The following is a 20441-nucleotide window of genomic DNA, read 5'->3' on the forward strand; positions in this document are numbered from 1 at the left end:
TCACGCTTCATTTCCCTCCCTTGCATTCCCTTCTTCCATTCTCATCTATATAATCGTACAAATTCGTCGGTTTAAAGTACTCTTAACCTGGCCTATATTGAGATGATATTACTCTCGCCTTATAAATACCATTTGTTAGTCTTCTTGCATTCATCCTCTCTACATGCACAAATGGTCTCAGAATAACTTTCTCGATTTTAGTTACTACATCTTATTAATCCTTTTTAGTTTAGTCACAGATTTTTTTGTAGTGCACAACTTTTCAATCTTTTTACCCCAGCTAATAATGTATAAGCTTTCTAAAATCATTGTCTCTTAACTATTTCTTTTAAACATTATTAATAATTTTGAAACATGTTTTAGATACAAAATCCATGCAAGGTACAGTTGATCCAAATTCATGGAATGAAATTGTGTCAACTCTGAAAGACATGTTAGAAGCGACCCACGGCATTTGTGTAAACGCTGAGAATAAGGAAATACAGGTAATTTTTAAAAGTATAGTTTAATTATTTTGAAAAGTTAACCATTGACTCTGAAATCACAGTTGATGTTAAGTGAGGATACAGTTTATGATGGTAGCGGGCTTGGAAAAGAGACAAAATTATTCTGCCCATACGAGGCATCATCATACGCTAAATGTCGTGACGGTATGATTTTGCCAGTATGGTTTGGTGATAGCTACTGTTATGTATTCTGAGTCAAATTCGATGTTTACTTGGTAGTAGACATCGTATTTGTTTCTACTCCGGTCTGGTGACCAGACCTGTGACATTTTTGAAAATATAAATAAGTCGTCTTAACCTGCGTGCGAGGCTGATGGCAAGAAAAAAAATGATGTTTTTTACAATTTGCATAGATTAAATTAACCAAAAATAACCCACGTTTATTGAAGTCGTTCATTTATCGTGATTTCACTATTGTTATTTTCCAGGAACTAAATCAAAATGCATCCAGATTTGCCAATCCTTCAGGAAAATTAATATATGTATTAAATCGTCGTAAAAACCCCAACAAGGAAAAAGAGGTAAATATTTCAACACTTTAATTACGAATAGTATAATCAATCTAAATAAATTAGCAATAAACAATTCTTAAAATGAAAAATCTGACTGCGTAAAAAATTGTAAACTCAAAAATTTATAAGTTTCTCATAGGTGATTAACAAGTGAAGGCACAGTTAAGTACGAATTACCCAACTACTCGTTTGTACAGTTCGTCGACTTTTTTTCCTTTTTCACAATATGGCGTTTGGTTTTGAATTGTGTACTGTAATGTCAAATGCACAGCTTAGTAAAAAAATCATTTAACATTGAATAATGTTAATTATATAATTATTTAGATTATAGATTTATCTAAAGCAGTCCTCCAAGACACTAGTGAAATGCTTGCGAATGTCTACCGCCTTGCTGAAACGATTGGTGGAAAAGACGGTGACGACTTGGACAATGCTGGAGTTAAGGTTGTAGATGCGGCACAGCTAATGCTCAGAACTGCTGAGGTAAATTAACGTCAATTTGTAAATAAATAATTATTCGTAGACACAGAAAGTAATAGACGAATAGATAGCATCTATCCATTCCCTCAACAAAAAAGAGAACCACTCGTATGTAAAGAAATCAGAGAAGACAATTCGCTTGCTTTAGGTCAATAAACTTTGACAACTGTCGAATTATTGTAAACGAGACAATGTTTATTTATTTATTTAAACAGGACACCAACAAGTTACAATAAAATCTTATAATCTATATCTATACTAATATTATAAAGAGGTAAAGTTTGTAAGTTTGTAAGTTTGTAAGTTTGTAACAATTTTTTGAAATGGGGTAATCTTCGGAACTACTGGACCGATTTTAACACTTCTTTCACCAGTAGAATGCTACGTTATCGGGGAGTGCTATAGGCTATATTTTATATTTCTATCATATATAACTACTGAGATATCGCGGGTTTTCTCTTACAGGTCAGACCGAAAAACTTACTTATTCGCATGCGCTGCCTCAACCATTGCGTATAACTGAAATAAATGTATGGAGGCTTTTTGAACCTTTAAAAGTTCTACAAAAAAGTCTGCGACACCATATATCTATCTTTTATATTTTAGCAGATATAGTACCTTTAGTACTTTAATAAATTATTTAAATTTTAAACTAAGGTTTACGTCATTATTTACACAACTAAACTTAAATCCTTATCAAAATAAATGATTTAATAATCACAAGGATATTATAGAGATAAGATTTGCCCTTTACAGTATGTTAATTAGTTATATAGTTTCGGAGATAATACAAAATTTCTAAAAGTCGCAGAAATGCCGCTATATGACGCCCCGCGGTTTCAATTACGTGGTTCCCGTTCCCATATGAATATGAGGACCAAACATAGCCTATGACACTCGCAAATAATGTAGCTTTCTATTGGTAAAAGAATTTTCCAAATCGGTCCAGTAGATCCAGAGATTACCCCCGACAACCACACAAACTTTACCTCTTTATAGTATTAGCATAGAATTCGCTTGGGAAATTATAGTCTTTTGTCATTGCACGACGCACAAAAGGCTGGACCAATGTTGCTGAGGGTAGGGATAGGATAGAGGTAGGGAAGGGGTAGGATAGAGGTAGGGTAGGGGTAATTTAGGGAAGGTGTAGGGTAGGGTAGGGTAGGGTACGGATAAGGTAGGGGTAGTGTAGGGTAGGGGCAAGGTAGAGGTAGGGGAAGGATATGGAACGTATAGGGTAGGGGATGAGTAGGATAGGGGTAGGGTAGGGTAGGGGTAGGGTACGGGTAGGGTAGGGTTAGGGTAGGGATAAGGTAGGGGTAGGGAAGGGTTAGGGTTAGCGGTAGGGTAGGAGTAAGGTAGGGGTAGGGTAGGGGTAGATTAGGGGTAGGGTAGGATAGGGTATGGATAGGTTACGGGTAGGGTTAGGGTAGGGTAAGGTGGGGAGGAGGGAAGGGTTAGCGTTAGCGGTAGGGTAGGAGTAAGGTAGGGGTAGGGTAGGGTAGGGTTGGGTAGGTTTACGAGCAGGGTAAGGTAGAGGTAGAGAAGTTTACATCAATTTTTACGCGGACGAAGTCGCGGGCGTCCGCTAGTAAAATATAAAGAAATATATAAGTTACGGCAATTATTGCAGACCCACTTATTAGTTGTCACAGCATGCACTGAGGATATGGATAAGGCTTAGTTCGCACTACTCCAGTAATCCAGCCGAGTACAAACGATTTTTGGGCGGTAAAACCAAAAACCAATAAAGTAGTCCGAACTAGATATAATAATATAAAATAACTTATAATTAATACAGAATTCTAATGTACAGAGAACAATATTAAATTTAGATTAAAGTTAAACCACATGTATAACGAAATATGTGAGTATAGAATAAAAAACAAAAACAAAAATGTTATCTACATTATTGTGATGGGATTTCAATACATCATTATTAGACCATTTTTGACTGTCCACTAGAGAACCAGGCCGAGGAGAGGGGATATTGAACTTAGACTCACGGCGCCCCAGTACTGGTGGCAGGGCTTAGTGTCTAGGATGGTAGAGTTAAACACAAACAACCACTGTTAGATGTTAATAATAATGACTAGGTGTAGGTGCAACTGGAAATACCTCTATCTCTTTCATTGCGTTGAGACGAAAGAGACTGGGACATCTCCGCCGCCATTGGATCATTTTTTGTCTGTTTCACTTCACTGGGTCGCATGTTAGCATCACAAGATTCGAACCCAGAACTTCGTGATCCGAAGCGCTTACCACGAGACCGGCAAGTCATTAAATTTTCTTACTAAAATTGTATTTGAAATTCATTAACTGAAATCTATTTATTCAGATAACGGCACCAACTATATCAGAGCCACATTGTAAGGAAACTCTATTGAAAGCAATCGATTCGCTCTCCGAACAAAAGCGTATGATTGAGCGCGCGTGGAAGCCTTTCATACAATCATCTGATTTTTGTCAAATTGGGGACGATCTTTACCGTGATTTGAATTTGCTAAAAAACGGACTGACAAAACTACGTAGAGCCTGTCAAGAGAGTCCTGGTAAGTATTCATTATAATAATCTAGTAATAATAATAAATTATTAGTTTACTTGAGGAATACCCACGTAGTTCATGTTCATGTAATTTTACGAGGATGCTTTGATGATGATGCAGCTTTTCATTGGTGTAAGAATTTATAAAATCAGTTTAATGGCTTAGACATGAATATGATTATTTTTAGTTGAGCTTTTTGTGACATAGTTCGTGCTGGTACTACTAGTACTATACAATACTACCGCCATGCTTAGTTCGCAAAACAACATTGCTGTGAAAGGCAAAAAAGAAACTGAAAAACATGGTTGCCGGTGTAATGCAGTCACATGAGGCTCAGATCCATGGTCGCTGGTCCATGGTCGCAGGGCGGCACTTTGTAAGACATTTTCCTTTGCAGGCCTAAGCAAGTTTTGTTGTATTAATAGGTGATGTACTTTATCTCACTTTTATAGATGAAAGTGATGTAATACCTGTTGAAACAAGTGAGAATGAGCAGCAAAAAATACAAAGACTTAAATTCATTGCGTCAAAAACAGTTGCCAGAAATGCTCTGACCGACGCTGATAAACATTTAGATGATATAATGAACAAGCCCAATGACAAGGTAATTACATTCCAATACCTGTAAATAGATACATTGTTGAATACAAACAAGACAGCAATAAATGAAAAAAAAACATAAAATATGAGAAATACAATTATGTCAGAGAAAATAGTGATTACTATTCATATAACTAGTAACTTATTAAACAATATTCGATGACTCAAAAACTTTATTTACAATATAGTGTCTGAAATTTTAAATGCAAAACAAAATTATAAAATTTATAAAACCTTTCAGAATTTTGACAAGGAAAATAATGATGTAAATCTTGAAGTTCCACGTCGTATCGCTGATAAACTCGCTGAGTTGAATGCAGCAATTGCAAAGTTTTTGCAATATAATTTGGGTAATTTTCTTTTAATTTTATTTCTTACTAGATATGCTTAACTTTGTTTGGAACGGGTATCCAAAGGTGCTCTTGTTGGATCTTACCAAATTTGGTTGGGCAAGAAGAGAAACAGGAGCGGTTACGGTGATTGTTAACGCGCGTCGTTAAAGTGACTCCTTACCTACACTAGGCTTAGCATGCAACCAAACGACGTCTATCGTAAAGCCCCAAAGTGATGGGCCTGGGATAGGACTACTCCACCGCCATGGTTAACGTATTTTGTCGTTAGTCGCACACTAGGCATACTTGGTACAAGTCGCCGGATCCGCTCGGAGTTCAGAGTCAACCACACGGTTAATCCTTAGAATGCTCTCTGAATCTTTTTACCTTTCTTTCTTTCTTATTTTATTGAATGAATCTTAACCACCGTTTATATTTTTAGATAAACATAATCCAGATTACCAAAATGCGCAAATGGCAATAAATGAAATTTGTAAATTGACACCAGAGGTAATAAGAGGTAAGAACTTATAGATATAGTTGTTAAGGAATTTCTTTTTGATAAGTAAGTATTGATTTGTTATTCAATTATTGTTTTAGATACCGAATGTATGCGTGGACATGTGGACGATAATTCATGGAATGACATACTAGAACATCTTAGAGCAATTTTAGATGCAACACAAGGCATTTGTTCTGATTCACCAGAGGGTGATGCGAAGGTAAATAATATAATACTTTTGATATCATATCTATACTAATATTATAAAGAGGAAAACTTTGTTGTATGTTTGTTTGTTTGTTTGTTTGTTTGTAATGGAATAGGCTCAAAAACTACTGGACCGATTTTAAAAATTCTTTCACCATTCGAAAGCTACATTATCCGCAAGTAACATAGGCTAAATTTTATTTAGGAAAAAATGGGGTTCCGTAGGATATTTGGGTTTTTTGGACACAAGATGTAAAAAATCTTCTAGAAAAGTGACTTATTTTGCGTACGCTGCCTAAACTATAAAAGATAGAACCATAAAATGTTCTAATTAATTGTAGATCTTATAAACATCTACAAAAAAGTCTGCACACACTATATATATATATTATATATATATACCTATCTATGTCGAATGAGGCACAACAATCATTTTTTTATTTAAAAATTTTTATTTGGGGTAGGGGTAGGGTAGGGTTAGGGTAGGTAGAAATAGGGTAGGGGTAGGGTAGGGGTAGTTGAAAGTCTACATCGAGTTTCACGCGGACGAAGTAACGGGCGTCGGCTAGTTGGTATATATTTTGTCTAATATTGGGAGTATGTCGTTAGATGTTGTGGTGAGGTATATAAACAAGCGTAACAGTAGACAGCTGATAGATAGCGCATTGATGTTTAAAACTGAAGGAACATTCTTTAATGAAACGAACCTTCAGTGTATTCGATGAAAGTCTGACTTTACCTTTACCTGGAATTTACTTTGGTATTAAAAAAGATAATATTGCTGAAATTACAATTTTGTAACATTCAGGAATTGAATGACGCGGCATCGAAGTTCGCAAAATCTTCTGCCAAGCTGACTTACATATTCAACCCTCGCAAAAATCCTAAGAAAGAGGAACAGGTATTTATTTATTATATCATTCTTGGATTAGACGATATCAAGTTTCTTATATTATAAGTAATATTTGGCTATTTACACCAGAGATCGTCCAGGAAAGTACGACCTAAACCCCCCTTCAAGATCCGTATTAAAAACGGCTTTTAACCATCTGTTTATTGGATGAAAAGTGTTTTATACCAAACTTAGTACGTACTTTTATGTACGTAAAATATATTGCGAGTAGTTTTCCTCAGTCTTTCAGTAAGGAATTCCTTAGTCACTCTGTAATTTGCAGTGTTCCAGTCAGATGAGTCTGATTTATACAATATTATTGTATAAAACTTCGAATATTACGCCTACCTACAGACGTGATTGCAGCCAAACGCTATCCTGTATAGCATTGAAGATAAAATTAAAAAAAATTATATAATCTGGTCCTTACAGACTTACTTGGTAAATATATAAATTAGCCGTGATAGGCCAGTAGATATGACCTCTGCCTCCGATTCCGAAGGGTAAGAATTCGAATCTAGTCCTGGAAGAAATTAAATATCAAGTGTCTCAAAAGGTGAAGGAAAACATCGTGAGAAAACCTGCATACCAGAGCATTTTCTTAATTCTCTGCGTTTGTAAAGTCTGCCGATCCGCATTCAACCAACGTGGTGAACTATTTTCCTAACCAATCTCATTCTGAGAGGAGAGTCGAGCGCAGTGAGGCGAATATGGATTGATAACGACGACGAGGACTTATTAATGCTGTTTTTGCAATCGAATTAAACATAAGGGTTTTTGGTAAGATTGCAGATAAAGCAACATCAGCGGTCGAGGAAACCTCTCAGTTGTTGTCTTACGTGTACCAACTTGCGGAATCGGTTGGAGGGGATAACGGAAACAAGATGGACGACGCTGGAGCTCGTATTGTTGATACAGCAGAACAATTAGTAAAGACTGCTGAGGTAACCCCATCCAGGCATTTATTTGCAGTTTAGCAAAAAAAATCATGTTTTAGCCAGAATTGTTTTGTTATAAGAGTTTACGAAACGAAAAAAAATCTATAAAAGCTTAATTTTTATAGCAAATTTTCATCTTTATGAACATTTATGCAAACCATGTTTACATGTCGACTTCTTTAGATTACAGCTTCAAGCATTAACAATAAACATTGTCGAGACACTCTACTATCAGCCATCAACCGCCTTTTAGGTGAATTACAAGATTTAGAAAAATCATGGACACCTTTTGTAAACGAACCAAAACATCGTAAAATTGGAAATCAACTGAAACACGAATTAAAATCAGTTCAAATGGCTCTTAACAATTTAAAAGATGTGTGTCAAGAATCTTCTGGTAAATATGTAAAATTATTGTTTGTATTAGCAAGTTCTTTTTTACATATTTGTTCAATCCACATATTTTTACAGAAAATGATAACTCTGAATCTTCTGAGGTAACAAGCGAAATGCAAGAAAGAAATAAACTCAAGTTTATTACTTCAAAATCATCTCTTATACATACTCTGACGGATGCTGATAACCTATTGGATGATTTAATAAACAAGCCTGTTAGACAGGTAAAAAAATATATAATATTATTTATTTTAAAAATGGTAATGGCAAATTAATTTAATATTTCAAAAGATAATAGGTATTCTAATTCATAAATGTTTCAACGTGTGCAGAAATCCAAGGATGACATAACTAAGACATTGCCTGAAGTGCGTCGACGTTTGTTAGAAAAATTAGCCGAGTTGAATGCAACTATTGCATCTTTATTGCAAGCTTGTTCTGGTAACATAACTATACTATGGCATTTTGTATTTATATTATACTGATACGTCTTAAGGTTAACTGCTATTTTTTTTGTAGATTATGATAATCCTGATTATATCAATGCAGAAATGGCAATCAATAATATTATTAATATAATTCCAGCCATAATAAAGGGTAAGAATTACCATATTTTATTTTGAGACTAAAAGGACAATGGTCTATTTCCAAACAAATTTTTGCTGACATTTTTTTCAAGCGTCTATGAATGAAAAAAATATAAAATGATAGATAATTATTTTCTTAACAATTTATTGTTATGGTTTAATATTATGTGAAGTCTGGAATTCGAGATATTTATGTTTGAAGTTTTAGAGGTTATGTTTTGTCAACAACGAATAGAGACCTACTTTTTAAATTGAAGTCTTAAGTATTCCATGATTATGAAGCCGGGTATTTGGGTTCGATCGAAGAACATAAAAAGTAGGTTTGATCCCCATTTTGCTCTTAGACATGGATAATATACATACTTTATAAAAATGAACCTTCCTAATTAAATCTAAAAACCAACGTGGAATAAATTCCACATATTGTATTAAAATACAATAGTGTTTTAAGTCAGTAGTTTAGCGGGAGAATCGGTGTCCATAAACATAAGCTGTCGTTAAAAAAGAATGTAGGTACAGAAAATCATAAGTATCGGAAAAATGCAACAAGATTTACAAGACGCTTAAGTACGCAAACAACGAAATTACGACGCGATGTGATAACTGACTGACAGTTCACAGTTGAATTGTTAGTGCATGACTTGTCATAGGAACACGTAAAAGTATCGATACTTTATAGTATCGATTAATGATTATCGATCTCCTTTCGATACTGTTATTTTTGTAATCAATAAGTAATCTTCAGGAAATTACTTACTATTTTTACTTACGTTTTACCTTTATTTAAAATCATGTCGAACATACTTATACAATAAATACGTTTGTAAACACTTGTTCCTTTCCTTTGATTATTAAAATATATCATATGGCTTACTGTTGGTAATAATTGTTATTAACATGTTTGACTATTATATTTTGTTTATTTTATTACTTAAATGTAAAATGCCGCCAAGTAAGAGTGAACTTTAGCAGTATTTTGTCATGATTAGAAATAAGTAATTTAAATTAAATAGGTGTACCTATTGCATTTAAATTAATTACTATTACTTGTTTGAAAATCAAAATATTTTATATATATTTCAAAATAATTATATTAATTCGGCATAAATATTAGTTTATATGTTTGTTCTACTGAAATTAAACTGATGTCATTGAATACGTGTAGTTCAATGACGATATTTTATTCGATTCGATACTGGCTTTTCGGTATCGTGCGCGTCCCTAGTTGTCCGATATATGCAATATTCGTATAAATAGTATGGTTGCCATACTCAATTATTTAAATGTAATTGATGTGAATATATTTTAGTTTTTGGACTTAATTGGAGCTTTTTCTCTGTTTAAAAAAATTAAATAAATTATTTTCTACAAACTGTAATAGTTTACATTAGTAGACGCTTATGAATTCTATCAACAAACACCAGACCATTGTCCTTTCGATAAAATACATACATACTTAACTTTTACTTCAATATTTTTGTAGATACGGAACAATTACATGGAACTACAGAGGATAAATCATGGAAAGAAATAACAGACCAACTGAAATCTGTACTAGATGCAACACGAGATGTTTGTTCTAACTCTACAGAGGGCGATGTTAAGGTATTACTAATCTATTACGGAAAGTTCGTTTGGTTTTGGATGCAGTGGTAATGTGACTAACTAAATGCGTTTATATTTATATGAATTATAAGCTGAACGTTTGATTTGGTAAAGAACGTTCCTTCAAATTCATGTTTTCATTTGATGTCTGTACACTATCAAACGCTTGCCTGTACATGTTACACACACAATAGTATACAAACACATCGAAAGCCAAACAGACTTCCTAAAGTAGATAAACTTTAAACATAATCAAAGTTTCTCTGATGGTAAAAGCCTGAGTTATTCAAAATGAAATATTGTAACTTTTAGGAAATGTATGATGCAGCATCTAAGTATGCAAAGTCTTCTGGGAAACTAACTTATATTTTCAACCCTCGCAAAAACCCTAAAAGAGAGGGACAGGTACGGTACAGTTTATATTTCTTAAAAATTATAGTATTTATTGAAAAATCTCATAATGCAACCATTTTTGAGTAGATATTACAATTGGCAAGATCAGCGGTCGAAGAATCATCACAAATGTTGTCCGATGTGTACCAACTTGCGGAATCGGTTGGAGGCGAGGATGGCAACAAGCTGGATGACGCTGGAGTTAAGGTTGTTGATGTTGTACAACAACTACTGAAGACTGCTGAGGTAACGATCCATTTTATTAATTTCAACTTATCCTCAATATGCCAGTTATTATTTTTACATTTAATCCCTGTCTCAATATTAAATCAGAGAAAGGGACTATGTTGACCAAGGACAAGGCAATCTGATCTGATTTGATAGCTTTTATTGATAAATCTATCAAAATTATGGTTTTGCAGAAAACTAGCAATTTTATAAAACTATAATTTTGCAACTAAGTTAAAAGTAAAAAAAGAAAAGTAGAGTCAATTATTAATTATTTTATTAATTATTATTTTTTTTTACTTAGATAACTGCTCCAAGTATCGCTGACACCCGCTGTCGTGATGCTCTCCTCTCAGCAATCGACCGCCTTTCTAGACAACTACGTGATCTAGAAAATTCATGGAAGCCAGTAGTAGATAAACCTAAACATCGTCAAATTGAAAATCAGCTTAAGGATGAATTGAAATCATTAAAAACAGTGTTAGACAATTTAAGACAGGCTTGCCTGTATGATGATGGTAAATGTTCATTTATTCTATTATTTTTCTAAATTATTCCGTATTCTGAATTACGAAGCTACTTTTCTTAAATAATTAATTTTTTTACTTTTAAAGATGGCAAATCTATGTCTTCTGAAACGCAAGTAGCAAAAACACACAAGTTTATGGATTCAAAATCAGCTGTTATAAAAGCACTAAAAGAAGCCGACACACATTTAGATGAGTTAATGAAAAAGCCTGTATCAAAGGTGAGTAAATATATACATCGGTAGCTATAATTTGAAAAATGATAAATTATTAATTATTTTATTTTCAGAAAACCAAAAGTGATATTGTTAACACAGATCCAAAAGTTCAACATCATATATCTAAAAAACTAGCAGAGTTAAATGCTGAAATTACATCGTTGATGCAAGCCAGTTCTAGTAAGTTCTACAATACTTTAAGTTTAGATTCGATTCTTAATGGTAATTCCATTAATTTATAAAAAAATAACAATAAATAAAGAATAATGGACTTTTGCTTTTTCTTTGTAGATCATAATAATAAGTCCGACTATGACATTGCTGAAACAGCAATCAATAACGTTTGCAAATTAACTCCAGCTTTAATTAAAGGTAAAATAATTTCTATTATGTATTAGTTGACAGCAAATTGATAAATCGCATAATTTATAATTGTATTTTGCTTCTTTAGATACAGAATATTTACATGAAAATGTAGAAGATAAGGCATGGAAAGAAATAGCAGATCACCTCAAATCTTTACTAGTTGCAACACAGGAAATGTGTTCTCATTCTCTACAAGGCGATGCTAAGGTAAATAAATTTAGTTTGTCCATTACAAAAAGTGATGTAAAAATCAAACTCTCTTAATATTAATTGTGGTCATTATTGTAACTTTTAGGAAATGTATGATATCGCATCCAAATTTGCAAAATCTTCTGGAAAGCTAACCTACATTTTTAACCGTCATAAAAATCCCAAGACAGAGAAACAGGTATGTTTATTCAATAATAGTTGCACCCGCGGTATTATTTTCGTGTAACTTGAGCAAACAAGTTGACACGGGCTCTAAAAGCTCTTCTCAAAAAAAGATGCATTACCATAGGACTATTTTTTAAAACAAAAAAAAAAGAGGACTATGCTTCACTCATCAGCATGCTCCAAGATGCTCTACTAAAGGACCCAGTGTATTTTTAAAAAAGTAACTTGAGTAATATTTTTTTTGTTTGAAATCACAAATTACCTTATTTTTAGACTTCAGAGAGTACTAATTCTATATACTCGAAAACATTGTATTTGTCTATATCAGTGCTTTACCTACTCACGCAAAAGGAGTCGAAATAAAAAACACAGTTCTTTACTGTGTTTTTTATTTCGACTCCTTTTACAAATATCAATATTTAAGAATATGAAAGGGGTGTAGGTCCTGAAATGTTACTTTTCAACTAGTAGTGTAAATTAAACGAACAAAAACACGTACTCGTCCGCTTTATATAATTAGATTAGACGTTATATTTGAGAATAAGTATTTCATTTTTAAATTAGACATTATATTTGAATTCTCAAATATTTGTTGAGTAGATTTTGGACACGGCAAAATCGGCTGTGGAAGAAACATCTCAGTTGTTGTCCAACGTGTACCAACTTGCGGAGTCGGCTGGAGGTGAGGATGGCAACAAATTAGATGACGATGGAGTCAAGGTCGTTGATGCTGCACAACAACTACTGAAGACTGCTGAGGTAACATTCATTCTTAACTCAACTTTAGACACTTTGTTTGCTGACTAATTTTTTGCGCAAAGGATCAACCTGGCTGTCCAGCGCGGAAATGTAGCCAGTATTCTTGCCACCACTTAAGAGCCGTGATAGCCCAGTGGATATGACCTCTGCCTCCGATTCCGGAGGGTGTGGGTTCGAATCCGGTCCGGGGCATGCACCTCCAACTTTTCAGTTGTGTGCATTTTAAGAAATTAAATATCACGTGTCTCAAACGGTGAAGGAAAACATCGTGAGGAAACCTGTACACCATAGAATTTCTCAATTCTCTGCGTGTGTGAAGTCTGCCAATACGCATTGGGCCAGCGTGGTGGACTATTGGCCTAATCCCTCTCATTCTGAGAGGAGACTCGAGCTCAGCAGTGAGCCGTATATGGGTTGATATCGATCTATCGATCGATTCTTGCCACCATTCCACGTGGGTATGAATTGTATAGTTATTAGGATAAGTTAGCTTAAGTTCCTTATTGTATTCTTTCTCACTTTAGATATTACGGATATTCTTTGTTATTTAGTTAAGTTAACTTAGTTTAGTTTATTAAGTTTCAAGAAGTAAATTTCGATTTCTGTCTGTCAGTTTCAGTCAGCCAATACAGGCTTTTAAGTTTTGGGAATGTTTCCTTTTTATTAAAAAATATAACTAATGTTTTTAATAGTTTATTGTATATAAGAAGAATAAATAAATAAATAAAACTAATTTATTAGAACACCGCCATGTAACAAGTGAAAAATAACAAAGTATTTGGTCTTTATTCAGATTACATCTCCAACCCTTGAAGATGTGCGATGTCGGGGTAATCTCCTCTCAGCAATCGACCGTCTTTCTGCCCAAATACGTGATTTGGAAAATACGTGGAAACCTTTCGTGGATAAATATAAACAAAGAGAAATTGGAAATCAGCTTAGCCAAAATATCAAATCTGTTGAAATGGTACTGGACAATTTAAGGAATGCATGCCAGGATGGTACTGATAAATATTTTATTATAATTAGCATTTCACGCTGTTTTTTTTTCTAATTATTTAATATTTTTTTTTATTAAAGGAAATCGTTTGTCTACTAATCCTGATATGCCAGAAACTAAAAAACTGAAATTTATTGCTACAAAATCCACGGCTAACAATGTACTGAGTGAAGCTGATAAACAATTAAAAGAATTAGTGAAAAAACCAGTATTGAAGGTAATATTTTAATTAAAAGGTTGCCAATACCAACAGCCAAAATGTAATTAATGAATTTTTTTCGTTCTCAGAAATCCAAGAACAGCACTGCCTCTTCAAACCCAGAAGTTCAATATCGTATGTCACAAAAAATTGCAGATTTGAACGCAGCAATAGTGACTTTGTTACAAACTACTTCGGGTAATTTATACACAGATTTTGTACTTTCTTATTTGTATTTCAGGTAAACTATTAAAGTTTAATTATCATTTTACTTTTATAGATCACGATTATCCTGACTATGATAATGCTCAAATCGCAGTCGATAATATTTGTAAATTAACTCCAGCCATAATAAATGGTAAGTCACCTATATTATAGTAGTATAAAACTCTAAGCTTACGCTTTAATGAGGAAATTCTATTCACAAAATATTTTTAGATACAAAGTGTTTGCGTGAATCTATGGACGATGAGACATGGAAAGGAGTAGCAGAAAATCTAGAAGGAATTCTAAATGAAACACAAAGATTTTTATCAAATTCCGATAAGAGAGATGTTAAGGTAAAATAGTAATTTATTAAATACAATGTTGTTCCTATAATAAATATATGAGAAGTCTGTTTGGCTTTGAATATAGTAAACAGATGGCAGACCAAACGCGTTTGTGTGTATGAAGATTCGTTGTGACCAAACATCTATGGACTTGTATCGCACCCAAAATCAACTAAATTGTCTGTCGTTTATTGAGGGGATGAGATAAACTCACACATCGAAGATATTTGACACCAATAAATAATTGTACGTGTCCTGATACTACACACAAGTATAAATTTCATTCGCAATACAAACACGTGTATTTTTTACACAGACAAACAAACACATCGCTGCTATTCGTTACACAGAATATTTAATTAATTGATCGATGTATTACTGTTTTTGCTGAAGAACCTTTTTAAATATGGTTTTTATTATAAAATGTGATATAATTAAGTAAGAAATACTTACAAATTAAACGTGAATTGATCTTTCAGTAAACTAAAAGTTGTTACTGTTTTTTATGCCATTCTACTACACAAACCGGCATTTTTATGGCAAAGAGCTACTTATAAATCGTGGTTGAAATCATGAAACATCGATTTTACTTTTACACACCAACGCATTGTCTGATACAAGTGTCTACTGTCAAAAGCTTAACGACACACCTTCCTACTACAATCAAAGCCCAAAAGACTTCCAAAAGTAGTCAAAAAAACTATTTTGTAATAACTCCATTATTGTACAATACAGGAAATGAATGATGCAGTTTCCAAATTCACCAAATCTTCTGGCAGTTTAATATACACCTTCAACCCTCATACAAACCCCAAAAAACAGGAGCAGGTAAGTGAATGTTTACAAAATACTAATACTAAACAGACACCCGCGAGTTCGACAGGGTGTAAATCGTGAATTACCACATTCTTTATAATAATTATGTATGAACTCTGAATGATTTTATATTCTGTTGAAAACCACATTAAAAATTATTGCGTAGTTTATTAGATCCCAAGGCGTATAGACGGCGTAAAGAGACGTTGTCTTCAACAGACACAAAACCGAGGCAGGCTCTCAATTCGAATATTTGCGTAGAACTACAAACTTATGCAGGAAACTAAAAAGCGAAAAATAACTTATATACTATTTACTACCCACTGATCAGAAGTCGGTATCAAGCCGTGTTATTTTAAGCCGTTTCTGGAAAAACAATGTCCGAGAAAACTTATAATATGCCTTAAATAGATAATTGGCCTGGCATCACTTTCAAACTAATCAGTAAATCCAAATAACGTAACAGTACGTTTGTGTTTTTGAAGTTGGTTGTATATTTGAAAAAAAAAAATATTTTTTTTGCATCTACTTAACCTCCAGCGGTGTCACCATTGTAGTTACCATTCCCGTAGAAATAGTTCCATTGGTGAAGGATGTTTTTTTTATCGGTCGGAGCCTATTCGTAACAAAGATACACTCAAATGCATTATAACCTATTAGTTTAGACTAGCGTTTATTTGATAAGTAGGTAAATAATATTTAGGTGGTTCTAAAGCCTTAGTAGCATAAATAATAGGAATGTCTGAGAATGTAGATTTTTTACCTGACTATACCTTTTAATTTGCGTGCCTTAAGATCTATGTTTAGGTATACCAGCTATGCACCGCAAGACTATTGGAGTGAACTCCACCGAAGAGAATGGTGCCTGTAGATTTCTCCATTATAAAGGAAATAAACGGCTTTTTTAACGGGACGATCTTCTTCCATTTGTCCAGTTGACCGCCCGATTTCGACGGTATAGTCGCGGACACGATCGTTTGTTCTTCAGTAAACGTTAACTCTACGCCCTGCGTGATTTCAGAAATATATATATCATCTTCCACCAAATTGTAGAAGTTTGCTGAATTGCCATTGAATATTTCTAGTAGGCCCAAATTCTCCAAAGGTTTGTTAAAAATTACATGCGAATTGGCGGATATGCTCGGCAACATCACATCGACCTCAACCAAGCCGTGTTCAAGAGCGTCCTTTTCAAGTTTAGCAACGATGTCCTTCAACGAAACGTCTTTGAGCTTGACGTAAACTTGCGATACGTTGTATCCGCTGTGAGGTCGTATTATTAGCATGCTGTACTTATCGTTACTGTAGGGCAATTCCGTCACCGAAGCCTTCAGAAAGTCAAAATCTGCAGAAGGAAAATGCGCTCTCACATGATACATCGCTTCAAAGAAACCATTTTCGATTACACTATAGTTCGATTTGAGGGAATGTTTCCAAGACGCTGTAAAATGTATCGCATTGCTCATAATGATCGATGAATTGACGAAATCTTCGATGTTCGGCACAATGGGTTCTTTAAACGTTGGTTTCTTAAAATTTAAACGTTCCGTAAAAAAGCCCAAGTCCCTTAATCTGTTGACACCGTCCGGGCGCACTTTAAGATTCACGTCGTAATAGAGATAGTTACCAAATATAGTACGACTCTTGATTATTCTAGTCAAATTCCTGAATTCTATCATATAATCACTTCGGCCATCCAATGAGAGCGCCCTGGTTATTTGTTCTCGAGTATCACCTACGGTTTCCGATACCATAATCATCAGAAAGTACCAAACTGTATATGGTGATATGAAGAAGTCGGCATCGACATCAGCTGGTGTGTCTAGTTGGGTGTAATACAATAGCTGTGTGCTAAAATTACGCACTTTTGAATAGAAATCTAATTCGCCAGACGAAACAGCTATGAAAAATATTAAAATTATTGGCACTCGCATCGTGTTTGCGCACCGCTTTTATCAGAAAGCAGAAATAAACTGAACTATTTTGATGTATCTAAAAATCGATATTTTATAGCTGGGGAGCCGACGAGCTGATTTTTGGATTCACTCAAGTGTGTCAGATTACCTTTCATGCCATTGAAACCTCCACCAAGTGTAATCCAATTTACTAAAAAGTTTGCATTTGAAACATCTGCCTATTTATGGGAACCTAAGGATATTGGAGGGTTACAAAGTAGCAAAATAGAAACCATTGTATTTCTGTTTTCAAGCCATGAGCACGGTTGATAATTTTTTTACTATTTTGCAGAAAGTTATTCCAAAAAAACGAAAAACAATCCGGAAAAAAGAATCGAAATAATGAAAATTATTATTCAAGTCTTAGTTTTTTCCAACCGCTGAAAGCGGAAACTATATCTAAGAATTTATTTTTTCTATCATCTAATCTAACAAATCTGTTAAGATCCCACGACGCTTCAGTAAGTACACTTTTAGGATCGTGGGCTCCTCTACTATTAATAATGTTTATCAGATACATAATTATTGTCAGCTTGACCTATGACTTGATTTATAGATAGAAGAGCAATTCAATATAAAACAAGACAATACGAAATAAAAAATAATAAAGACAAATAAGAAATAATTCCCGCAAACGAAGTCGTTATAGCGATATTTAAAAAAATTCAGCCTTAACAATAATTTGTATATAAACCTACTTTCTAGTCACGCCAATTCGTTAAGCACTCTCTACTGATTGTTATATTTTACAATAATATTCTTCATACTAATTTAGATTTTGATCCATATGATCAAAATTAACATTTTGATTGTCTCTTTAAAGAAATAAAGAATGAAATTACCTTTTTTTGTGTAGATTTCAGTATTATCACGATCTGCTGTGGAACAAATTTCCCGGATGTTGTCTCACACGTATCAGTTTGCGGAATCAGTCGGAGGAGATGGCCAGAAGGTTGATGAAGTTGGAAAAAGAGTTGTACATTCGGCACAACAATTGCTTAAAACTGCTGAGGTAACCATTAAAAAAAATTTTCTACTAAGAAAAATATTTAGGATTTAGATTTCATTTGTATCCAGATGTATCACTTGTCAGTATTAAATTGTTAGTTTATTATCGCTTATTTTCAAAAGCATCAAAACATCTAAGAAAAATCTAAGCTACATGTCTTTTTAGATGCCTATGTTGACCGGTCACCAAATCCTTTTACTAACATCTCATTAAATAAAACTTGTAATGCCGATATCTGCAGAGAATAGCTCAGTGGATATCCTCTGCCTTCAATTTAGAAGGCGTAGTTTAGAATTCGGTAATTTGATGTACATGTCAGGGTAACTTTTCATTTATATGCATTTTAAGAAATTAAATATGATGTCTCAAACGGTGGAAAAATTAAATTCGAAAACCTACATACCTGACAATTTTCTTAATTCGCTACTTGTGTAAAAACTGCCAATCCGCATTGGGCCAGCGTGATTGACTTAGCTTAACCCCTCTCATTCTTAATATGTGCTAATGATGAGAAAAAATTAAAATGATAATTTTTATAGGTAACAGCATCAAGTATCGCAAACGCTAGCTGCAGAACAGCTTTATTAGCAGCGATCCAACGACTTTCTGATCAGTTAATGAAAATGGAGGATTCGTGGAAACCATTGATAAAGTCACCAGAACATCAGCGGACGGCAGACAAACTGAGTCGCGATTTGAATTTAGTTCAAATCGCCTTGGATAAATTGAAGGAAGCTTGTGAAGATACTAACGGTATAGTCTTTACTATTTCGTTAAAATTATTATTTTTGTGACCCACTTCAGGCCCAATATGTTGGAGCCTGATATTTTTAACCGACTTCAAAAAAGGAGTAGTTTCCCAATTCGACGCGTATGTTTTTGTTTTAATGTTTGTTACCTCATAATTTCGTCATTTCTTAACCAATTTTGAAAAATGTTCTTTTGTTTAAAAGAGTATACTTCCAGATTGGTCTCATTTATCAGTTCAGTAATTTTGTGGTAAAATGAAAATAACGGATCTATCCATACTGTGGCCCTTTCGTTCACTATGCTTAAAAACAGGAAAATGAAAAACTTGAAAAAAAACTAAAAAGCGAAAAATTACATCGTGTGTGCTACCTTCTGATCACTTTGAAGGCGTAGCCAATACAGTGATGCAAATACAGTGATGACGGCTTGAGTTAATCTCAAGCCGTTTAAGTAAATCATGAAGTTTTAGTATTCAAAGACAGTTCTTTCGCGTGGTTCTTTCAGAAACAGCTTTAAAATGAAAATTTAATTTTAATTAATGATCAGAAGGTAGCGCATAAGATGTTGTTTTGCGCTTTTTAGTTTATTTTTGTGATTTTGAATTCGGTTCAATTTTATTGCTAAAAAGATTTCATTAAAACTCACTACAGACCCCGTTTATAATGGAGCTTGGGCCTGTAGACCTAAGATGTGCGCTACGAGATATCTCGTGAAGACTAAAAGACATGTCATTGTAGACCAACAGCTTGCTCTCTTTTTCGTTCTACCGTTTTCGGTTCACACCTACTACTGGAGATAGGAACTACCTCGTTAGTTATTAACCTATGTGTCTTCTTCTCTCTATCTTAAGATAAGCATCATATTGTACGTTTTGTAGGTACTTCCATAATAAAACACCCGGAGACACAACGGCTCATGTTCATAGCTACAGCCCTGACTGCTGCTAAGACAATGGCCGAAGCAGAGAAAGCATTGAGAGACAACACAGTAAGTGTTACATTTAGTTCGTTTTTGTTTAATACTAGCTTATGCAAGTTATGAACTTCTCCATCATCATCCATCATCATCAATATCATCATCACCATCACCATCATAATCACCAATAGCATTTCTTATAGTTATGAAATACTTAAGCAAAAAATTAATATATTCAACGATGTCTGATGAAATCACGAAGTTAATAAAGACATGA

The 20441-nt window shown here is 33.9% G+C and overlaps 2 protein-coding genes across 3 annotated transcripts in view; one reads left to right on the forward strand and one right to left on the reverse strand.

Annotated features, from left to right (window-relative positions):
- LOC112051754 (uncharacterized) overlaps positions 1–20441 on the forward strand; it is an 81405-nt gene that overhangs the window by 17776 nt on the left and 43188 nt on the right. For both annotated transcript variants that reach the window (XM_052889202.1, XM_052889201.1), the window contains 33 exons: positions 364–485; positions 935–1027; positions 1343–1501; positions 3837–4050; positions 4497–4648; positions 4886–4994; positions 5419–5496; positions 5577–5698; positions 6494–6586; positions 7363–7521; positions 7699–7912; positions 7987–8135; positions 8244–8352; positions 8431–8508; positions 9982–10103; positions 10416–10508; positions 10584–10742; positions 11029–11242; positions 11339–11472; positions 11541–11649; positions 11761–11841; positions 11921–12042; positions 12131–12223; positions 12811–12969; positions 13763–13970; positions 14050–14186; positions 14258–14366; positions 14449–14526; positions 14607–14728; positions 15455–15547; positions 18347–18502; positions 19039–19252; positions 20127–20236. In XM_052889202.1, the coding sequence (XP_052745162.1) occupies positions 364–485; positions 935–1027; positions 1343–1501; positions 3837–4050; positions 4497–4648; positions 4886–4994; positions 5419–5496; positions 5577–5698; positions 6494–6586; positions 7363–7521; positions 7699–7912; positions 7987–8135; positions 8244–8352; positions 8431–8508; positions 9982–10103; positions 10416–10508; positions 10584–10742; positions 11029–11242; positions 11339–11472; positions 11541–11649; positions 11761–11841; positions 11921–12042; positions 12131–12223; positions 12811–12969; positions 13763–13970; positions 14050–14186; positions 14258–14366; positions 14449–14526; positions 14607–14728; positions 15455–15547; positions 18347–18502; positions 19039–19252; positions 20127–20236 (4364 nt within the window). The remainder of the gene's footprint in view (positions 1–363; positions 486–934; positions 1028–1342; positions 1502–3836; positions 4051–4496; positions 4649–4885; positions 4995–5418; positions 5497–5576; positions 5699–6493; positions 6587–7362; positions 7522–7698; positions 7913–7986; positions 8136–8243; positions 8353–8430; positions 8509–9981; positions 10104–10415; positions 10509–10583; positions 10743–11028; positions 11243–11338; positions 11473–11540; positions 11650–11760; positions 11842–11920; positions 12043–12130; positions 12224–12810; positions 12970–13762; positions 13971–14049; positions 14187–14257; positions 14367–14448; positions 14527–14606; positions 14729–15454; positions 15548–18346; positions 18503–19038; positions 19253–20126; positions 20237–20441) is intronic.
- On the reverse strand, positions 15565–17844 carry LOC112051757 (serine protease inhibitor 3/4-like). Its single transcript, XM_024090535.2, has one exon. The coding sequence runs from the start codon at positions 17467–17469 to the stop codon at positions 16339–16341; it is 1131 nt and encodes a 376-aa protein (XP_023946303.2). The 5' UTR covers positions 17470–17844; the 3' UTR covers positions 15565–16338.

Source organism: Bicyclus anynana, chromosome 25 (assembly GCF_947172395.1).
Source record: "Bicyclus anynana chromosome 25, ilBicAnyn1.1, whole genome shotgun sequence".
NCBI lineage: Eukaryota > Metazoa > Arthropoda > Insecta > Lepidoptera > Nymphalidae > Bicyclus > Bicyclus anynana.

Excerpts from the sequence above, each read along its gene's own strand:
- LOC112051757 (XM_024090535.2), bottom strand. The coding sequence starts at position 17,469 with ATGCGAGTGCCAATAATTTTAATATTTTTCATAGCTGTTTCGTCTGGC.